At 41.6% G+C, this 17,485-nt stretch overlaps 1 protein-coding gene across 1 annotated transcript in view; it reads right to left on the reverse strand.

Annotated features, from left to right (window-relative positions):
- Positions 1–256: 256 nt before the first annotated feature.
- Positions 257–17,485, reverse strand: part of LOC142200523 (serpin B5-like) — a 39,919-nt gene continuing 22,690 nt past the window's right edge. The window contains exons 6-7 of the mRNA XM_075270950.1: positions 9,345–9,512; positions 257–783 (exon numbers count right to left, since the gene is read on the reverse strand). Coding sequence (XP_075127051.1) covers positions 379–783; positions 9,345–9,512 — 573 coding nt within the window. The 3' untranslated portion in view covers positions 257–378. The remainder of the gene's footprint in view (positions 784–9,344; positions 9,513–17,485) is intronic.

A 17,485-nucleotide genomic window follows, 5' to 3' on the forward strand; every position in this document is an offset into this window, starting at 1 on the left:
GACTCTGGTCTAAAGTCCTTCCCTCCTTCCTAATAACATAGCCTGCTGCCCCAGACATCCCCACTCCAGTCATGTAACCCCCCTGCTTCAAACAGGATGGGAAACGGTAGAGATAGAGGGGGAAACCACTAAATGTACATGTATCAGGCCCTGAAATTCCTGTTGGCAGCACTGAGGTAAACCATTCATGCATACTATACAATCCTTAGTGCTGGAAGAAAAGATAAACCAGTATTTTAGTATCTTAATATTTGATGTTTATTGAAGAACCACAGCTATATGATTTGAGCAAAAGTTTGTATACATATATATGTGAATACATGACCTGCAAGTTAGTATATGAAACATAAAATACTAAATCACAATGTCATAGAGAAACTAACATGAATCTGTAGGGCCTGTATACCTGCCAATGCAAAGTATTCCCTGTGTTTTGCTGTGCTTTATAGCGTATATGAAAGAACGGTTAACATTACATTCCGTTTTAGACATCAGGACTCTCTCTCGTATGGCATCTGCTGCCTCAGTGCCATCCTCTGCTATATCTATGCCAGCACTATAAATTGCTTCAGACACACATAGACCCTTATTCTCTGACATTCCAGAAAAATCGGCAGCTTCTCCATTGAATGCATCTTTGATGCCCATGCTATTCAGAGTGTCTTTTAAGTTAAAACAGCTTGTTGTCTTAAACTTCGGAAGACTCAACTTTACTTTGCTGTTGGCCATCCTGCTGGGGTCGGTCCACTTCACATAGTTCTCATATGTCAGATCCTTTTCAATCTGAAAGCGAAGAACAACATTAAAAACCGTAAACCATACCCATCAGGCTTAACTTATTATAAATTTTATCTATTATTATGTATAGCTAAGTTATGTATTTTACAAATCTAGTAAAGTTATGTTTATTGCAGATATGCCTACCTTCAAATTACCCAAAAATACTTCAAGTGAAATAAAACTTTCTTGGTGGCCAAAGGAATTCTAGGTTAGGTGAGGGTGGCTAAAAGTTGACTCCTGTTAAGCCAAACGTGTCTTTATCTTTTGACCATCCTGCTATTTTTATAATTTAATTTTTTTTCTTTTCTTTATATGTGTCTTCTTTCTGTATATGTGTCTTCTCTCTTTGGTAGGGTTCACACTACCATTGGTGTCTGCTCAGAAGGTGTCCGTTTAAAAGGAACAAAACACAGACACCTATCATAATGGACACAAATGGACAGTAACTGATGGCTATCAGTTACTGTCCGTTGCCCATAGACCTCAATGTTAAGTGTATGGACACTGCTGTCAGACACCAACAGTAGTGTGAACTCCCCCTTATCTACATAATCACCACTAACTCATGCCCTACTCCACCCCCTATTGCTTGAGTGATATCTCTCACTTTGTCATACTTTGTCTATACTTAATGCAGTTAGTTTTGATGCCTGATGTGCTATTTAAGCTTTGTAATGTCAAAATTGCAGTGTCAGGCAGGGGGCATGATTCAGACCTTCAAACAGGCAGCCAGTTTCATAACTCAGAATCACACCCCTTACCTGCTCCTGCCTGACACCGTCCATCTGACAGTACAGAGACTAAATAACATATCAAGCACCATTGATTGCTTGGGAATAACAAGGGCTAGAGAAAAAATGCCAACTGAGCAAGAATCAGTAGAGCAGTACCTATTAAAGAGCCAGACTTATTGGAGCTGATGAAAGATCCTCTTTAAGTACCTTAGATGACTCTAATTCCTATTAAAGTGAACAGGCGCTAGATAAAGGAAGGCTCCAGTATAAAGAAATTGGTTGAAAAAATACAAAGAACAATAGTGTACTGGTTAGGAATGGATTAATGAGAAGGTGGAAGAAAAGAGACTTTGCAATTCATATTACTTTAACGTATAACTTCAAACAGAAGATACTGTATATAGTTTATGTGAGGATATGGGAGATTAGTATATTAGTTTAGCAGGTATATTTGCATTTCTAAGATTAAGTATTCATTTATGTACATTATGGATGCCATTGCCCCTTCTTCCATAATACATATCAGACAAAAAAACACTAGCATCATTCATATTTTAGATTTAGATTTGCAGAATTGTAAATACTGATTTGTAATAAGGTAAATAAGAGTGAAATTGGTCTACACTACAAATATATGGTACTAGTTATGCATCCAAATTAACATCTTTATTATTATGGGGTACTAAACTGTGTTCACACATTACGGGTTACCGTATTTTACGGACTATAAGGCACACTGGACTATAAGCCGCATTGCCCATGAGCGCCTTATAGTCTGTCTCGGTTCATATATAAGGCGCACCGGACTATAAGCCGCAGTCCGGTGCGCATTATATGTTATTGAAAGCGGCGGCAGGCAGACTTTGCCAGCGGCCGCTTAACCCCCCGCGTGCCAGCCGCTTCTATTGGAAGCGCTCGGCAGGCGAGGAGGGGCTCTATCAGCAAAATCATGCTGATAGAGCCCAACCGTAAAAGTTAGATTAATCTACCCCCCCCCCCCCCCCCCGTTTTAAGATAAAAGCCTGAAACAGAATGTGAAACTTACCGAGCGGTGCAGGGTGGGCGGGCATTCAGGCCTCCTCCTCCTCCGCCGCTCGCTAACTGATAATGGCCTGGGCGCATGCGCAGTAGCCGTAGTAGAAGCATTATGATATTGCGCATGCGCCCAGGCCATTAGTTCGCGAGCGCCGGAGGAAGTGGTCAGGACATCGGAGGAAGAGGAGGCCTGAATGCCCGCCCGCCCGCCCTGCACCGGTCGGTAAGTTTCACGTTCTGTTTCAGGCCGGCGTGACAGCAGGGCTGCCGGACACTTCCCATTAATTTCTATGGGAGCCAGCATGCGAGCGCTCCCCATAGAAATGAATGGACTGCTTTTTTCCATTCATTTCTATGGGGAGCGCTCGCATGCCGGCTCCCATAGAAATGAATGGGAAGTGTCTGTCCATTCATTTCTATGGGGAGCGCTCGCATGCCGGCTCCCATAGAAATGAATAGGAAGTGTCCGGCAGCCCTGCTGTAACGCCAGCGTGTACAGCTGTGATACACGCCGGCGTTCCGTAGTGTGAATGCACCCTTACGGTGCCTTTTATGTATGTATGGAAGCGGCACGCAGACTTTGCCGCCGCTTCCATCCATATATAAGGCGCACCGGACTATAAGCCGCATTTACGATTTCTGAGGAAATCGTAGGTTTTTATGTGCGCCTTATAGTCCGGAAAATACGGTACATGCGGTTTTTTGTATAATATTAAATTTAACAATGGATATTCTTGTGTACGATCCTATGATAAACATTGCGTTTAGAATTATGTTGTATCAATCTTTGCAAATTCTTGAATGTAATGGATTTGGTATATTGTTTTAATCTTTTTTGTACAACATGGGGTTAAGTATCTAAATGTCTTGATAGTAGGAGGAGTCTTGCCTGCCTCATTTAGTTTTTAAGGAGTTTTGTTTTTGTACATAGTCGAGCCTAGAAGAAGGGACGCACTGTCCCGAAACGCGTCGTCCATTATACGCACAGGCAAGACTTCAGTTACAATGTAACTGTTTTAATGCGACAATAAAAATTATATTTTAAATACCGCGGATTTCAGTCTTCATCCACTTCCTGGTAGCAGCTGGCGCTTTTTACCTTCAAGTTGGACATTCTATCAGCAGGTCGAAGTTCACCTGCACGCCGTGCTCTCCAAGGATTGAGGTTCAAGCTGCATAGGGTGAGCTGATACATTCTCTGTTTTTTCATACACTACAAATACTGTTCATACTAAAAAGAAATCTAAGGGCGGGTTCACACCTGTGCCCAGTCTCCACTTTGCAAGTTTCCGTCTTCTGCCAGAGAAACTGGACAGAAGACGTAAACCGTCAGTCAGTTTTCAAATTCATTAATTTGAATGGGTTTGCAAAGTGTTTTCCTGTGAGTGCCTGTGAGCATTTTCTGGTCTCCGTGGCGAAACCTTTGGACATGCAGGACTTTGTGTCCAGTTAAAGAAAACGGTTTTGCCACAGAGACCAGAAGACATTCACAGGCGTTAATGGGTGGACACTAACTGCCGGGTTTCGGTCTCCTGTCAGGGTTTCTTGGACAAAAGACGGAAACCCACAGAGCGGAGACTGGGTGCAGGTGTGAACCCGCTCTAATGATAGGTTCACACTAGCGTTAGGGTTTCTGTTGTTCGAAAACCCTATCAGCTTAAAAAGTGGTTACCTTAATCTGCGGACTCCATAGACTATAATGGGGTCCGCCCAGTTTCTGTCTGAAATCGGTGGAGAGAAAAGTCCTCTCCACATAGTTTAAGAGGAATGGGAGACGGATTCCCCTAATGCTAGTGTGAATGAAGCCTAAGGCTATGGCCCCACGTTGCAGCTTTTTTTGTTGCAGATTTTGCTGAAGTTTTTTGAGACATAATTGAGTGGCTACAAAAGGAATGGGAAATATATCGGAGACTCTAATACTTCTCCTTTCTGCTCAATCTAGTCCTGGATTAGGTTCGAAAAACCACAGCAAAGTCTTCAACAAAAAATTTTATTTTTCGCAATGTAGGGCCTTTTCTGTATTTTTTGAGTATGTTCACACATCCCTGCAAATTCAACCCTGAATCTGCCTTTCATGCTGTCTGCATAAGCAATGCCGCCCCTGCTACCTCTTGGGTCACCCCCTCTACCTCATAGATTGTAAGATCTTGCGAGCAGGGCCCTCAGTCCCATTGTGTGAAATGACTTTCTTTGTAATGTATCTTTCTGTCTGTATTTGAACCCTACAAATTGTACAGCACTGCGGAATATGTTGGCGCTATATAAATAAAATTTATTATTATTATACACAAAGTCGCAAATAAAGTTTACATTTCACCCAATCCCTGTCCTGTCTATACCTGAGCTCTCTACAGTAAAATACATCTCTAGTCATATCCGTTACACGCTAAAATAATAGTAATAACGATTATCACCAGAGATGAACGTATAGATTGCTAAAATTTTTATAGGGGGATGGAAAATAACATTTTTATGTAAAGTCCTATTTAATTTGCGTGCACAAAATGGAATGGTGCATTTCTGCGATTCTTTAACACCCGCCCCTGTAAATATATACATGTGTGGTATGTATGAACTCCTCACATATTGCAGTTTTATGGATAGTACATTATGTTTGCAGAAAGGGATTGCTTGAGCCGCACTTTAGTGGCAAATTTGAATTTTTGTGCAATTTTTGCTAGCAATCTCTGTTTGCCGCAAAGTTGAATGAAGGTGGTTGTATATATGAACTATTAAATTGTGTTTTTATATACAGAATGCTGTGTACTCTGAAAAAAGTTAGATTTTGGTATCACAGTCACAGTTTGGTAGGTGCAGTATAGCTTTTTAACAGCTAAATCCTGCTTGTCTTCTGTATTCGTGTTTTTGGGAGTCTGAGCTCTTGTTGTAGTTGATGTTTGCGGTACATATAGTATATATACACATTATATATACCTTAAGCTATTATTTTAAATGTATTTTGTATATGAATCTGAGATTGAACATGAGTTTTAGGTGAAAATATATGTTTTAGCTTATTTAAAAAAAAAAATTATTTGTGTTGGTCGCAAAGTTGCATGAAGGTGGATGTGGCTATCGATGACCCATTTGTAATCTTCAGGTTTGTCTACTTTCAAAAAATATATAGGGTTTAGGGGTTCACTTACTTTTCATGGTGTGTAATCCCTACATTTTATAGGATGATACTTTTTTAACATTTCCAGCTTCAAAGAAGATTTTTGTTCCTTCCAGTTCTAGTGATTTTCTGAAGACATGTGCATGCGGGTGCAGGCTATAGTGATATGTATGAACTCTGCACATGTTGAACTCTTATTTTTAGGAGGTTTGGTGCATTTAATTGCATTTTTTCATAAAACATTCACTTTAAATCAAAATTGCATGAAGGTGCCTGTTCGTATATAGTACCAAGGGGCATTCTGACAATGCTGCAGGTGTCTACTTTAAGAAAATATATAGGTATGGGGGGGTTGGATGCTTTTTTAATGCTGCAATTTAGGTTTGATTTGTCCATCTCAAAACTGTGAAAATTGCTCTAGCTACTGGAGGTGCAGAATTTCCAGAGACCCTTGGCAGCGAAAAGGTTAATAGCAGAAGATTTTTCTGCTAGCAGAGAAAAAGAAGCGACATGACCTTTCTTCGGACGTTTTCCGCCTGAAGAAAGCAGTAGAAGTGAATGGGAAGCCTTTTTTTACCACGTGCTTTTTTGCAAAAAAAATGTGCGGTAAAAAACGCAACATGTTTTTTGCGGCCCGTTCTCTTAAAGGATGGGAAAACCGCCTGGAAGCGGATTTTACAAAAAAACGCTCCACAAAAAGCGTGCCAAGGTAAAAAAAAAACGCTTCCTAATTAGGAAGCGTTTTTTTCCGGTACCAAAATAAGCCACACGTTATTTACATGTGAACTAAGCCTTATCCAATTAGAGATTTTTGTATAAGGCTGCGCTACAGTTAGTCTTAGACATATATCTTCAATTCTGAGGTTTATATCATTGGGATTCTTTTTCTGGATCTGACTCTATTGCCATTATTTGTGCTCCTAGTTGTTCTGACACGTCTGAACGTTACTTGGTTATGGTTGTGGACATGTCCAGGTCGTCAGCCGCATATGACGTCACTAGAGGTGTGTCTTTTTCTGCTTGGGCACACCGTTTTGAAAAGGTTGAAGCTTCGGATGTATATCACCGGCTCTGCCAAACGCTACTTGCAGCCAGATATCACGGCCGATCAGGCTGTACACTACATATGCTTGTAACTGCTCTACTTCAACATGTTTCAATACCTGTTCCATTGAATATTCTGCCTTGCCTCTGGTGAGCTGACGCCTATTGTCAAGAGAAACCCGTCAGGAAAATTGAGTAGGGAGTATATAGTGTTACACATTAATTTGTGTGACATTCTGTTTGAGTGTTGTGTGGTGTGTGCTATGGTAGTCAGTACCTTTATGGAGTGTAATGTAAGCTCTCTAGTTAGACCTGAGATAGCCTTAGATAGCCATGGTCTTTTATTGGTTTGTGGTTATTTAGAGGTCCTGTGTGCTTTTGTGAAACTTTTATTGTCAGTGCCACACACCTTTTAGAATTCAGGATGATTTGAAATTACTAGTTGCGTTGACCTTATATATTAGTGTCAGTTGAAAGGAAGGAGTGCTCCTACAGATGAGCTATCCCTATGCTATATGAAAACTAATACATAGGTGACTTCACCTTAAAGGGGCTCTATCACCAGATTTACGGTTTATGAGCTAAAGATATGCCTGAAAGATATGGGGGGTCTTTTTACAAACTAATAGCAGCACCTGAATAGCCTTTTTAAAGGCTATTCAGGCATATCTTTAGCTCATAACCCGTAAATCTGGTGATAGACCCCTTTTACATTATCAATTGGGATTTAGTGAACTCCTCTAGATGTATAGAATTTTGTCCTATCCCCTGTTCTGCTAATATATTGATCTGACTTATACAGAGCATATTATGATGGCTATGACTAAGGGACCAGAGTGTCCTGAAACGTGATTTTTAATACACTATGTGTTTTTTCTGACTTTTTTCACCTATCTTGTATCTTTTTGTATCTTAATGGAGATGGATTAAAAGTTATATTTTATTGAGGTCTGGACGTGCTTCGGTCTTCTATCCTCCGTTTTTTGTCTACATATGTATGGCCTCCTGGAGTCCGAAGGCGTAGAATTGTGCACCCCAAAGACTTCATTCAAAGGTGAGCTTACTAGTCCGGAGGCTTTTTCCATTTTTATATTTTTATTCATTGCCTACCTCACCATTGGGACATACCGTATATACTCAAGTATAAACCGAATTTTTCAGCACAGTTTTTGTGCTGAAAAAGCCCCCCTCGACTTATACTCGAGTCAGCAAAAAAAAAAATCTTTTTTATTTTAGTGTGGTGCTGGGGGGTCTATGACCAGCCGCAATATTAATGTATAGAGTCTCCCATAAAATAGTGGGGGAAAAAAGAAGCTTTAAAAAAAATAAAAGTTGTAAATCCCTCCTTTCCCTAGAATACATACAAAAGTAGGAAATGACTGTGAAACACATACACATTAGGTATCCCTATGTCTGAAAGTGCCCGGTCTACTGAATATAGGGGATCTGCAGTGCTCCTGTTCAGTCGGGAAGGGGTTAATAGAAACACTGCAGATACCCTATATTCAGCCAGGCTGAATTCCAAGTGGGGGGAAAAAAAAAACAGTCCTCAAACTCAGGGAAGGGGCAGACAGACAACCAAAACACCCCCTCCCCTTCCCCAGCATCTACTGCACCTAAAAACTCCGACCATTTTAATTTCTGAAATTTTCCAGTAGCTGCTGCATTTCCCCCCTCGGCTTATACTCGAGTCAATAAATTTTCCCAGTTTTTGGTGGTAAAATTAGGGGGGTCGGCTTATGCTCGGGTCGGCTTATACTCGAGTATATACGGTAATTGAATTTAATTTAATTAATCTTAACTATTAAAAGTTCTATTTTAGTGTACTATTTTGGTCTTTTTAATACACAATCATCTTTTTATGGATATGCAAATCAGCCTGTAATTGCATCAGTGGGTTTCTGATTTCCCAGATCTCTTCTGGAATCACTGCCCTATGCCACTCCTTTAGCCATGAATAACATTTTCAGCCTTTGCTTACATCACGATAGTCTGAAAGCAAATCTGGTAAATCAGGCCTGTACTTGATACACTTGCAAGCTGATTTGCATATCCATGAGAAATAATTATGTCTGCATTGCTTCATTGGTTTGCAGTCACAAAGGTATATTTCAACTATTTAAAGGGAGTCTGTCACCAGAGCAGTCCCTATTGAACTATAAGCATTGTCAGGGTTCACATGAATTAAACACTTTTTTCTGTTCTCTGTTCAATACCTTTGTTGCTGAGATATTAGGTTTTTCCTGATATGCTAATAAGCTGTTTGGTGCACTGAGGGCATCACTATTGTTCTCACCACACCAAGACCATTGTCATGGAGTATATATGTCAATCATGACAGAGAGGGAGGGAAGAATGGAGGGACTGGGCACTAGAAAGCATAGCTCCTTGGTGCAATTGGTGACTTCCTTGTTGCGCCCAAACAGCTCATTAGCATATAAGAAAAAAAAATCGGATATCTCAGTAACAAAAGTACTGATCATAAAGTAGTGAAAAGTCTTTGATTCATGTGAATCTCGGCTATCAATAGGGATGCTCTGGTGACAGATCCTACAGTAACATTATTGCGTTAGAGGGCATTTTGGTCCTGATAGGCTCACTTTTATTTTACTGATTTATTTTATTGTCACTGTTACCTTTTTTAGTCCTGTAGATTCATCCTCAATGCATATTGGCATTATAATAAGCAGGCTCATTTGCTTGCCTGCAAATGGTATATCCAGGATCATCAAATTCTGTTCCTTCACTGTCCTAATGCCAAGTGGTGCTTCTAGATGCATCATTTGGACTAGTTTCGTTTCACCCTATTTGAGAGAAGTGACATTGTTATTAGCATTATTATAGTCATCAATGTTATTAGTGTTATTACAAATTATCTACAAAGAACTGTAAATTAGATTACATTAGTGTTTTCAACACAATGGGGAAAATCTATTAAGACTGGCATCTCCAATGCATTTTCACCTCCTTTTAGATAGGTCTTGGTACTATTTATCTAGCTATCTGCCTGACTAAAAAAAAACACAAACTTTACACAGCACATCCTAATGTGAAGAGGTGCAAACTGCAATGTCAGTAATACAAACACAAAAATTAGCACTCTGTAAACGACACCAAGACCTATATACATAGAGCTGAACATTCATTGCTACTATTTGTTTTATACACTATGTGATCAAAAGTATCCAGACACCCCCAAAAATATACGTTTTTCATATTAGGTGCATTGTGCCGCCACCTACTGCCAGGTACTCTATATCAGTGACCTCATTAGACATTAGACATCGTGAGAGAGCAGAATGGGGTGCTCCGCGGAACTCACGGACTTCGAACGTGGTCATGTGATTGGGTGCCACACGTCACGCAGGTCAATGCCAAACGACACCTCGCTTGGTGTAAGGAGCGTAAACATTGGACGATTGAACAGTGGAAAAAAAAATTGTGTGGAGTGACGAATCACAGTACACAATGTGGAGATCCGATGGCAGGGTGTGGGTATGGCGAATGCCTGGTGAACATAATCTGCCAGCGTGTGTAGTGCCAACAGTAAAATTCGGAGGCGTTGGTGTTATGGTGTGGTCGTGTTTTTCACGGAAGGGGCTTCCACCCCTTGTTGTTTTGCATGGCACTATCACAGCACAGGCCTACATTGATGTTTTAAACACCTTCTTGCTTCCCTCTGTTGAAGAGAAATTCGGGGATGGCGATTGCATCTTTCAACACGATCGAGCACCTGTTCATACTGCACGGCCTGTGGTGGAGTGGTTACACAACAATAACATCTCTGTAATGGACTGGCCTGCACAGAGTCCTGACTTGAATCCTATAGAACACCTTTGGGATGTTTTGGAACGCCGACTTCCTGCCAGGCCTCACCTACCTACATCGATGCCTCTCCTCAGTGCAGCACTCCATGAAGAATGAGCTGCCATTTCCCAAGAAACCTTCCAGCACCTGACTGAACGTATGCCTGCGAGAGAGAAAGCTGTCATCAAGGCTAAGGGTGGGCCAACACCATATTGAATTCCAGCATTACCGATCTGAGGGCGCCACGAACTTGTAAGTCATTTTCAGCCAGGTGTCCGGATACTTTTGATCACATAGTGTACATATAATTTATTACTATTAGTTACTATCTATACATATAAACTTGGGGTTCTTCATATACATGATTGATCCAGTTTGTATAAGTCCATCTGCCATGACAAGGCAGCTTCATTAAGATGCGACCCAACACTAAAGCAAACAGCAGCAATGGATTTTCAGCCCTATAAGGGTCCCTTCACACGGAGGAAAATGGTGAGGAATTTGGTGTGGAATTTCAGCGCTGGAAAAAAAAACTCCCATTGACTTCAATGGGTTCCTTTTTCTGCTAGCATTCACATGGAGGTTTTTTGGTGAGAATTTTGGCAAGGAAAAAATCAGCTTCAGGAATTAGGAAATGTTTTTTTCCTCCAGCACAGTGTATGGACCTTGAAAAAACGCTAGCGGCCTTTCCACGCAGTTTTTGCCAATTCCACATGGATTTTTCGCCTCCCATTGACTGTGTTGGTTTTTGCAGGCGGAATCCGCTAGTGGAAAAGAAAAGCTAGCAGAACCCATAGAACTCTATAGGGGGGCATTTTTCCACGTGGATTCTGACACGGATTCAGGGCCAAAATCCTCGCCAAAAAACTCAGTGTGAAAGGACCCTAAAGGTGAGCATAGTGCATGATGTACTATTTCCAGTAAAACATGATATCTTGTAGACTCCCACATAAGTAAGGAGGATCTGCATCTTTACAACCAGATTCTTTGCCTGTGTAAATGAGTCCTTCATCTCTCTGAGTGCCGGATTTCATTTTCTACAAAACTAAGAATTAGGACCAGAATTGGATTAGGAGTGCTATGTCTATACCTTATAGAAGTGTCTTAATGCAGTTAGCAAGTATGTACAGCCCCCTCAAACCCCAAATACTGTAATTATGAAAAGCCCACAATCATGTATTTTATGCTTGGTATTATATCACTACATCTCACAGAACCAGGCCTAGACTGTGACCAACAAAACAGCTGTAATGTATGATGCTCTACACAAGTTTCTCCAAGCTACATATCATAGGGGCCCTATATCTTCCTTACTCCCAGGAGCACACATAGAAATCATGGGGCCCATAGCAAAGGTCAAAATTACCCACCTTTCCATTAAAAAGGAAATATAAAGAACCCTCAGCAACAATTACAATTGTGTGTTTGCTCTGCCTACAGAGTCCACTCGTCCTGTCTTTCAGTTACATTTGTCTCCATAGCTTTTCTTATTTGACTATATACTGAGCTATTTCTTAATTTATGTGTTAGGCTGGTCTTACATGATCGTAGTTTAAGACCGCAAATGGTCCGCGATTGCAGGTTTTAAATGGCGGACCATTTGCGGACCCACTGTTTTCTATGCGGCCTCTTACACCACCATCGATTTTGTCTGTGGTGTGGTGTGTTGTCATAACCGTGGTCCAGGCAGTATACCGCATGTCCGTAATGGCCGTGTTTTTACGGCACGGACTGTTCCATACAAGTCTATGAGCGTGTGCAGTTATGCGGATAGACACTGAACATACATCAGTGTATATCCGCAATTGCAGATGTCAACATGTGTGTTTCGTGGTGTGTTTTGCGGATCCACATAATACTGATACACACGGAATGTTGCGAATACAATTTGCGGTTGAACATGGACGTCTGCGGAATGAGTTTTTAGAGTGAAATTTGTGTTGCAGACCACAAAAACCACTACGGTCGTTTAAGACCAGCCTAGTGATCTCAAGACAAGGCAGGGGGCATGTATGAGAAACTGTATCCTGAGGCTGGTCTTACACGACCGTAATTTAAGACCGCAAATGGTCCGCAATTGAGGGTTTTCAATTGCGGACCATTTGCGGACACATTATACTCAATGCGGCCTCTTACACCACCGGATATTTCATCCGTGGTGTGCCGGGCTGCAACCGAGGTCCGCACTTTTTAGAACATGTCCGTAATGGCCGCAATTCACGGCACTGCACAGACTCGCCCATAAAACTCTATGGGCGAGTGCGGCAGTTTACGGGCATCTGAGAAGTGTATGTTGATGATCAGCAACTAGTGTTGCTGATCGGCAACATATGGACCGTAAATGCATTACGGTCGTGTAAGACCAGCCTAAGGGCTTGTTCACACGGGGGGCGGATTTTGACCATATTTTGACTCGGGGAGCCAAGTCAAAATATGGTCAAAACCCGCCTGCCACAATGTCACGGTCGCGGCTTCCCCCACCCCGGAGTCAGCTCAAATGAATGGGCCGACGCCGGAGGTCACGGCTGCCAGGCGGAAGCCACGGCTCAGCGAGCCGCGGAATCCGCCTGAAGAAAGAACGCTAGTGGTCTCCATAGAGCACCATTGTAAAGGGGCAGATTATGACGTGGATTCCGCTGTCAAAATCCGCCCCTTTGGCCCCGTGTGAACTAGCCCTAAATCTCACTAAACTGAGGAGAAGGAATTATGAAGAAAACAGCTCCACACACTGTACAGTGGCTGCAATTACATCTATTCATCTGAATTGGATCTGAGCTATAATAGCACATCATAAACTTTAATCACAACTTTTCTATAGTGAGAGATAAAAAGTAAAGATAAAAAGGCCTTAGCATTAGGACTCATGTGTAGTGTTGTAGTGAGGATGCCGGTCTTCTGGAATAACTCCACTATGAGATGGTTACTTTTGTTCACAGCACAGTCGTGTGAATGGAGCTTCTACGGCTCCTATAGAATGGAGGCATACATGCTCTTCTGTACATGTTTCAATTAAATCCATGAGCATGAGACAATCTATTCTTACATAGAAGTATCACTTCTAGCGAACAATATATCTATACACACAGGGGGTTATTTATCAAATGTGCCTCTTTTCTCTGAAATTTTGTGCATTTGCGCCTTTTGTGCCCCCTTTCAATTTCTGGCTTGATTTACTAATTGGGCTCAATCTCTTGATAAATTCCACTCACGTGTCATCGCCATGTATCTTGTCCCTTTTTTTTTTTTTTTTAACAGGTGTTTGCAGTGCGCTGAATTTATCGAAAAGGAGCAACTACATAATAAATATGGTGCAGACGCAGATCAGATTGGTATTTAAAGAAGCAGAAACAAGTGACTTCTCTGGATCTGTAAAAATGGCTTCAAATCCATTCAGGGCCCCTTCACACTGAGTTTACGCTCGGTGTATTCTATACATTTTACACGTGTAAAAATTCACATGTAAAATGTAGTTAGCCATTGAGTTAAATGGCATGTTCGTATATAGCGTGTCTTTTTGCGCGCGTAGAAGCGCGCAAAAAGATGCACGTTATACGAACATGCCGTTGAGCGCATACAGAATGCACTGGCGTAAACTCCGTGTGTAAGGGCCCTCAGGTTGTCCAATGAAAAGAGCTCCTCTGGTTTTTCTGTCTCAGGGCAAACATTGCCCACAAAATCCAAAAACAAAAATATTTTATCAAAATCATGGACAACCCCATTAACCCATTACCACAGCACACCATTCACTTACAGCATGGTGGGGAGGCACTTAACACAGGCAAATGTGCAGCATGATGATGGTGCCAGGTTAGGACCTGAGCCAGCACCATCTACAGTGTTAGATCTAGCATAGTCATTAGCAACTAAAATAAAAAAAATAAATAAAATGTGTAAAAAGATTTTAAAAATAAATATTTTTCTTTGTTTAAAACTGTTTCCTTAATTAAAAAAAAATTATATTTTTAAGTAAATAAAATGAGATATTTTCTGATGATAGATTTTTTCATTTCTACATTCTGTACAATGGCCATCTTGCTTTTGCTGCTGTTAACCTGTTTTCCTCCATCTTTAAAGATGGGTGTCATTCTGAAGCAGAGTGGCTGTTATAGCTACCCAGTCTCTGCTATATTATACAATGCAATGCCTATAATCAGTGCCTGCATTGATCATGGGATTTACGGCCCCCGGCACTACCCCTGTTCAAATCTAACCAAGGCACCATTTTCCCTTGGATTGCTAGCTCAGGGAGCGAGTGATCCATTACACGGACAGTTGGGAACCTATTGAAGGCTCCCAAGTTTGTCTCCTTGGCTTTAAGTAGCCTGAAATAGATGTGCTGTCTTTTTGCAATGCATTAAAAAAATGCAGGACGTCCGGTTCTGTTGCCAACGATGTAGAAGCAAAGCTTTGGAAGCTCTGACCCCTCACCAACAGAACCTCACAAAAACCTGCTCAAGTGCCCGATAAAGGGGCTTCTTCAGTTCTAGCAGCCCTCCTGACCTGAAGAAGAATTTATTTACAAAAATCTAACATGAAAAATGCTGGTAACAACACCGCTCTCAGAGAGGGGCAGGAGGAACTGACCCCAGGATGGCGCAGATTTTGTACTAATATCCCATGAAGGAAAGTCTTTGAAACTTTGGAGCTAGACTATGAGCCGACGACAGCCAAGATTAACTACAAAAACTGGCTATGACACTGGTAAAAAAAATAGCTGGAGACATCAAGGAGATTTTGGCAGCTACAGTTGTGTTCCCACTATGTAGTTGCTCTTTTTTGATAAATTTTAGTTTTACAGATCTTCTACACAGTTCCATAGTATTTTGTTATCTCTGACCATATGACGTATTTGAGCATAGGTGCGATCAGCATCACTCTGTAAGGTCACAATTCTGAGGATGGAGGAGAGGTTTTTCAGGGCATACGACATATTACAGTCAAAGAGTGTGACAGTAACTTTGTTTGCAGTGAACCCACTCCGTGATCTACATAGCATTTTGTGAGTTATCGTAGAGTTTGGCCAGTATTTAGGTTTTAAAATCAATGTGTCTAAATGTGAGCTTCTGAGGCTAGGGTGGCCCCTTTTATAGGGATCACAAAAGTATTTTGATAAATCATACATTCCCCACCTGACATACTTGGGTATCATAATTGGCCGAACCCCAGAATCGATCTACATCTTTAACTACCCACCTCTGATAGGCAAGATCTGTGCTGAATTGTGTCGCTGGGCGTCTTTGCCCTGTCTTTCCTGGGAAGATGTTATGTGATCAAAATGATCAACTTTGCTAGATTGTTGTATCCTAAGCATACAATTCCACTTTTCTTACAACATACCGTATTTTTCGGACTATAAGACGCACTGGACTATAAGACGCACCTAGGTTTTAGAGGAGGAAAATAGGGAAAAAAAATTTTGAAGCAAAAACTGGTAAAATATTTAATATATGGGAGTTGTAGTTTTGCAACAGCTGCAAGGCCACATTGACAGGTGACCCTGCAGCTGTACGGGGACGCATAGAGTGTTTTTTTTTGCGGGGCCAGAAGTACTTTTTAGTTTACCATTTTGGGGAATGTCTATTGCTTAGATCACCTTTTATTGAAAAAAAACCGGTGGTTTATGACATATGATCTTCTACTTTTATATATATATATTCTAGGGACAGGAGGTGATTTAGAACTTTTATTTATTTCATATTTTTATTATATATTTTTAAAGCTTTTTTTTTTTTTTTACTATTTTATTCCCTCCCCCCGGGGCTTGAACCTGCGGTCGCTTGATTGCAAGTCCCATAGACGGCAATACAACTGTATTGCCGTCTATGGGACATTCTGTCTATTAGTATTACGGCTGGTCATAGAGACCAGCCGCAATACTAATATAGCAGTGACAGGCCTGGGAGCCTCATTAGGCTCCCGGCTGTCACCCGAACAGGTCGGCTCCTGCGATATCGCCGCGCAGGAGCCGGCCTGCAACTCCCCACCGGCCCCGGGGGAGAAGGGGCCCTGATACTGACCCGGCATCCGCTGTACTAGAGAGGCGGATGCCGGTGAGGGATAGACGCCGGGGCCTGAGACATCGCTGCCCTGCCCTGCATGAAGCCAGCTCCCGCTGCTGGCTTCATGTAGGGCAGAGAAACGCAGCGATGTCGCAGGCCCCGGCACCTGTAATGGCGTCTATCACTTGCCGGCTTCCGCCTCTCTATTACAGCGGATGCCAGGCGCCTCATTCGGCCTATAAGACGCACCCTTCTTTTCCCCCCAAATTTGGGGGAAAAAAAGTGCGTCTTATAGTCCGAAAAATACGGTACTTATGTCCAGCACCTTAACTCAGCATTTATGGGCTTTATATGGAGAGGGAAGCGCCCAAGAATCTCAGTGTCTAAATTGATGTTACCGAAATGTGATGGGTAGGTTCAGAGGATACAATTTAGCTTGCATGCTTAGGCACATTTCTGATTGGATACAGATGACAAGCCAATTCTCCAATTACTCCTTAGCGTCGTCCCTGGCCTCCCTGTGGATCTTGGGTGCCCGTCTCCAAACACGCTTATAACCCAGGAGGTTAGGGGGTCCTTGGTATTGAGAGATACTACTGCTACCTGGAAGGAGGTTCGTAAATGGTTTAGTCTCTATTTTCAGATATCCAAATATATGAGTTCCTGAGGCCACCTGTGTTTTCCCTAAGTAGATGATAATAAACTGTTTTATAAGTGGAGAGAGAAAGGGGTAGTCAATCTTAGTGACCTGTGGCTGGTGGAGGAGAGGAGATGCTTGACTTTGCCCAAATTACGGGACAAATTTGTGCTTGAGAGCAACATGTTTTTGTCTCTTTATATATTTGGTACCACCAGGATTAATCTATAGTGACATGTCATTTTTGCTGCACAGTGAACACCATAAAATCAAATCCTGTAAGAAATTTTACAAACATAGTTTTTCTCTCAATTCATCATATTCTGAATGTATT

The sequence above is a fragment of the Leptodactylus fuscus genome, chromosome 4, assembly GCF_031893055.1.
Source record: "Leptodactylus fuscus isolate aLepFus1 chromosome 4, aLepFus1.hap2, whole genome shotgun sequence".
NCBI classification, from domain to species: Eukaryota; Metazoa; Chordata; class Amphibia; order Anura; family Leptodactylidae; genus Leptodactylus; species Leptodactylus fuscus.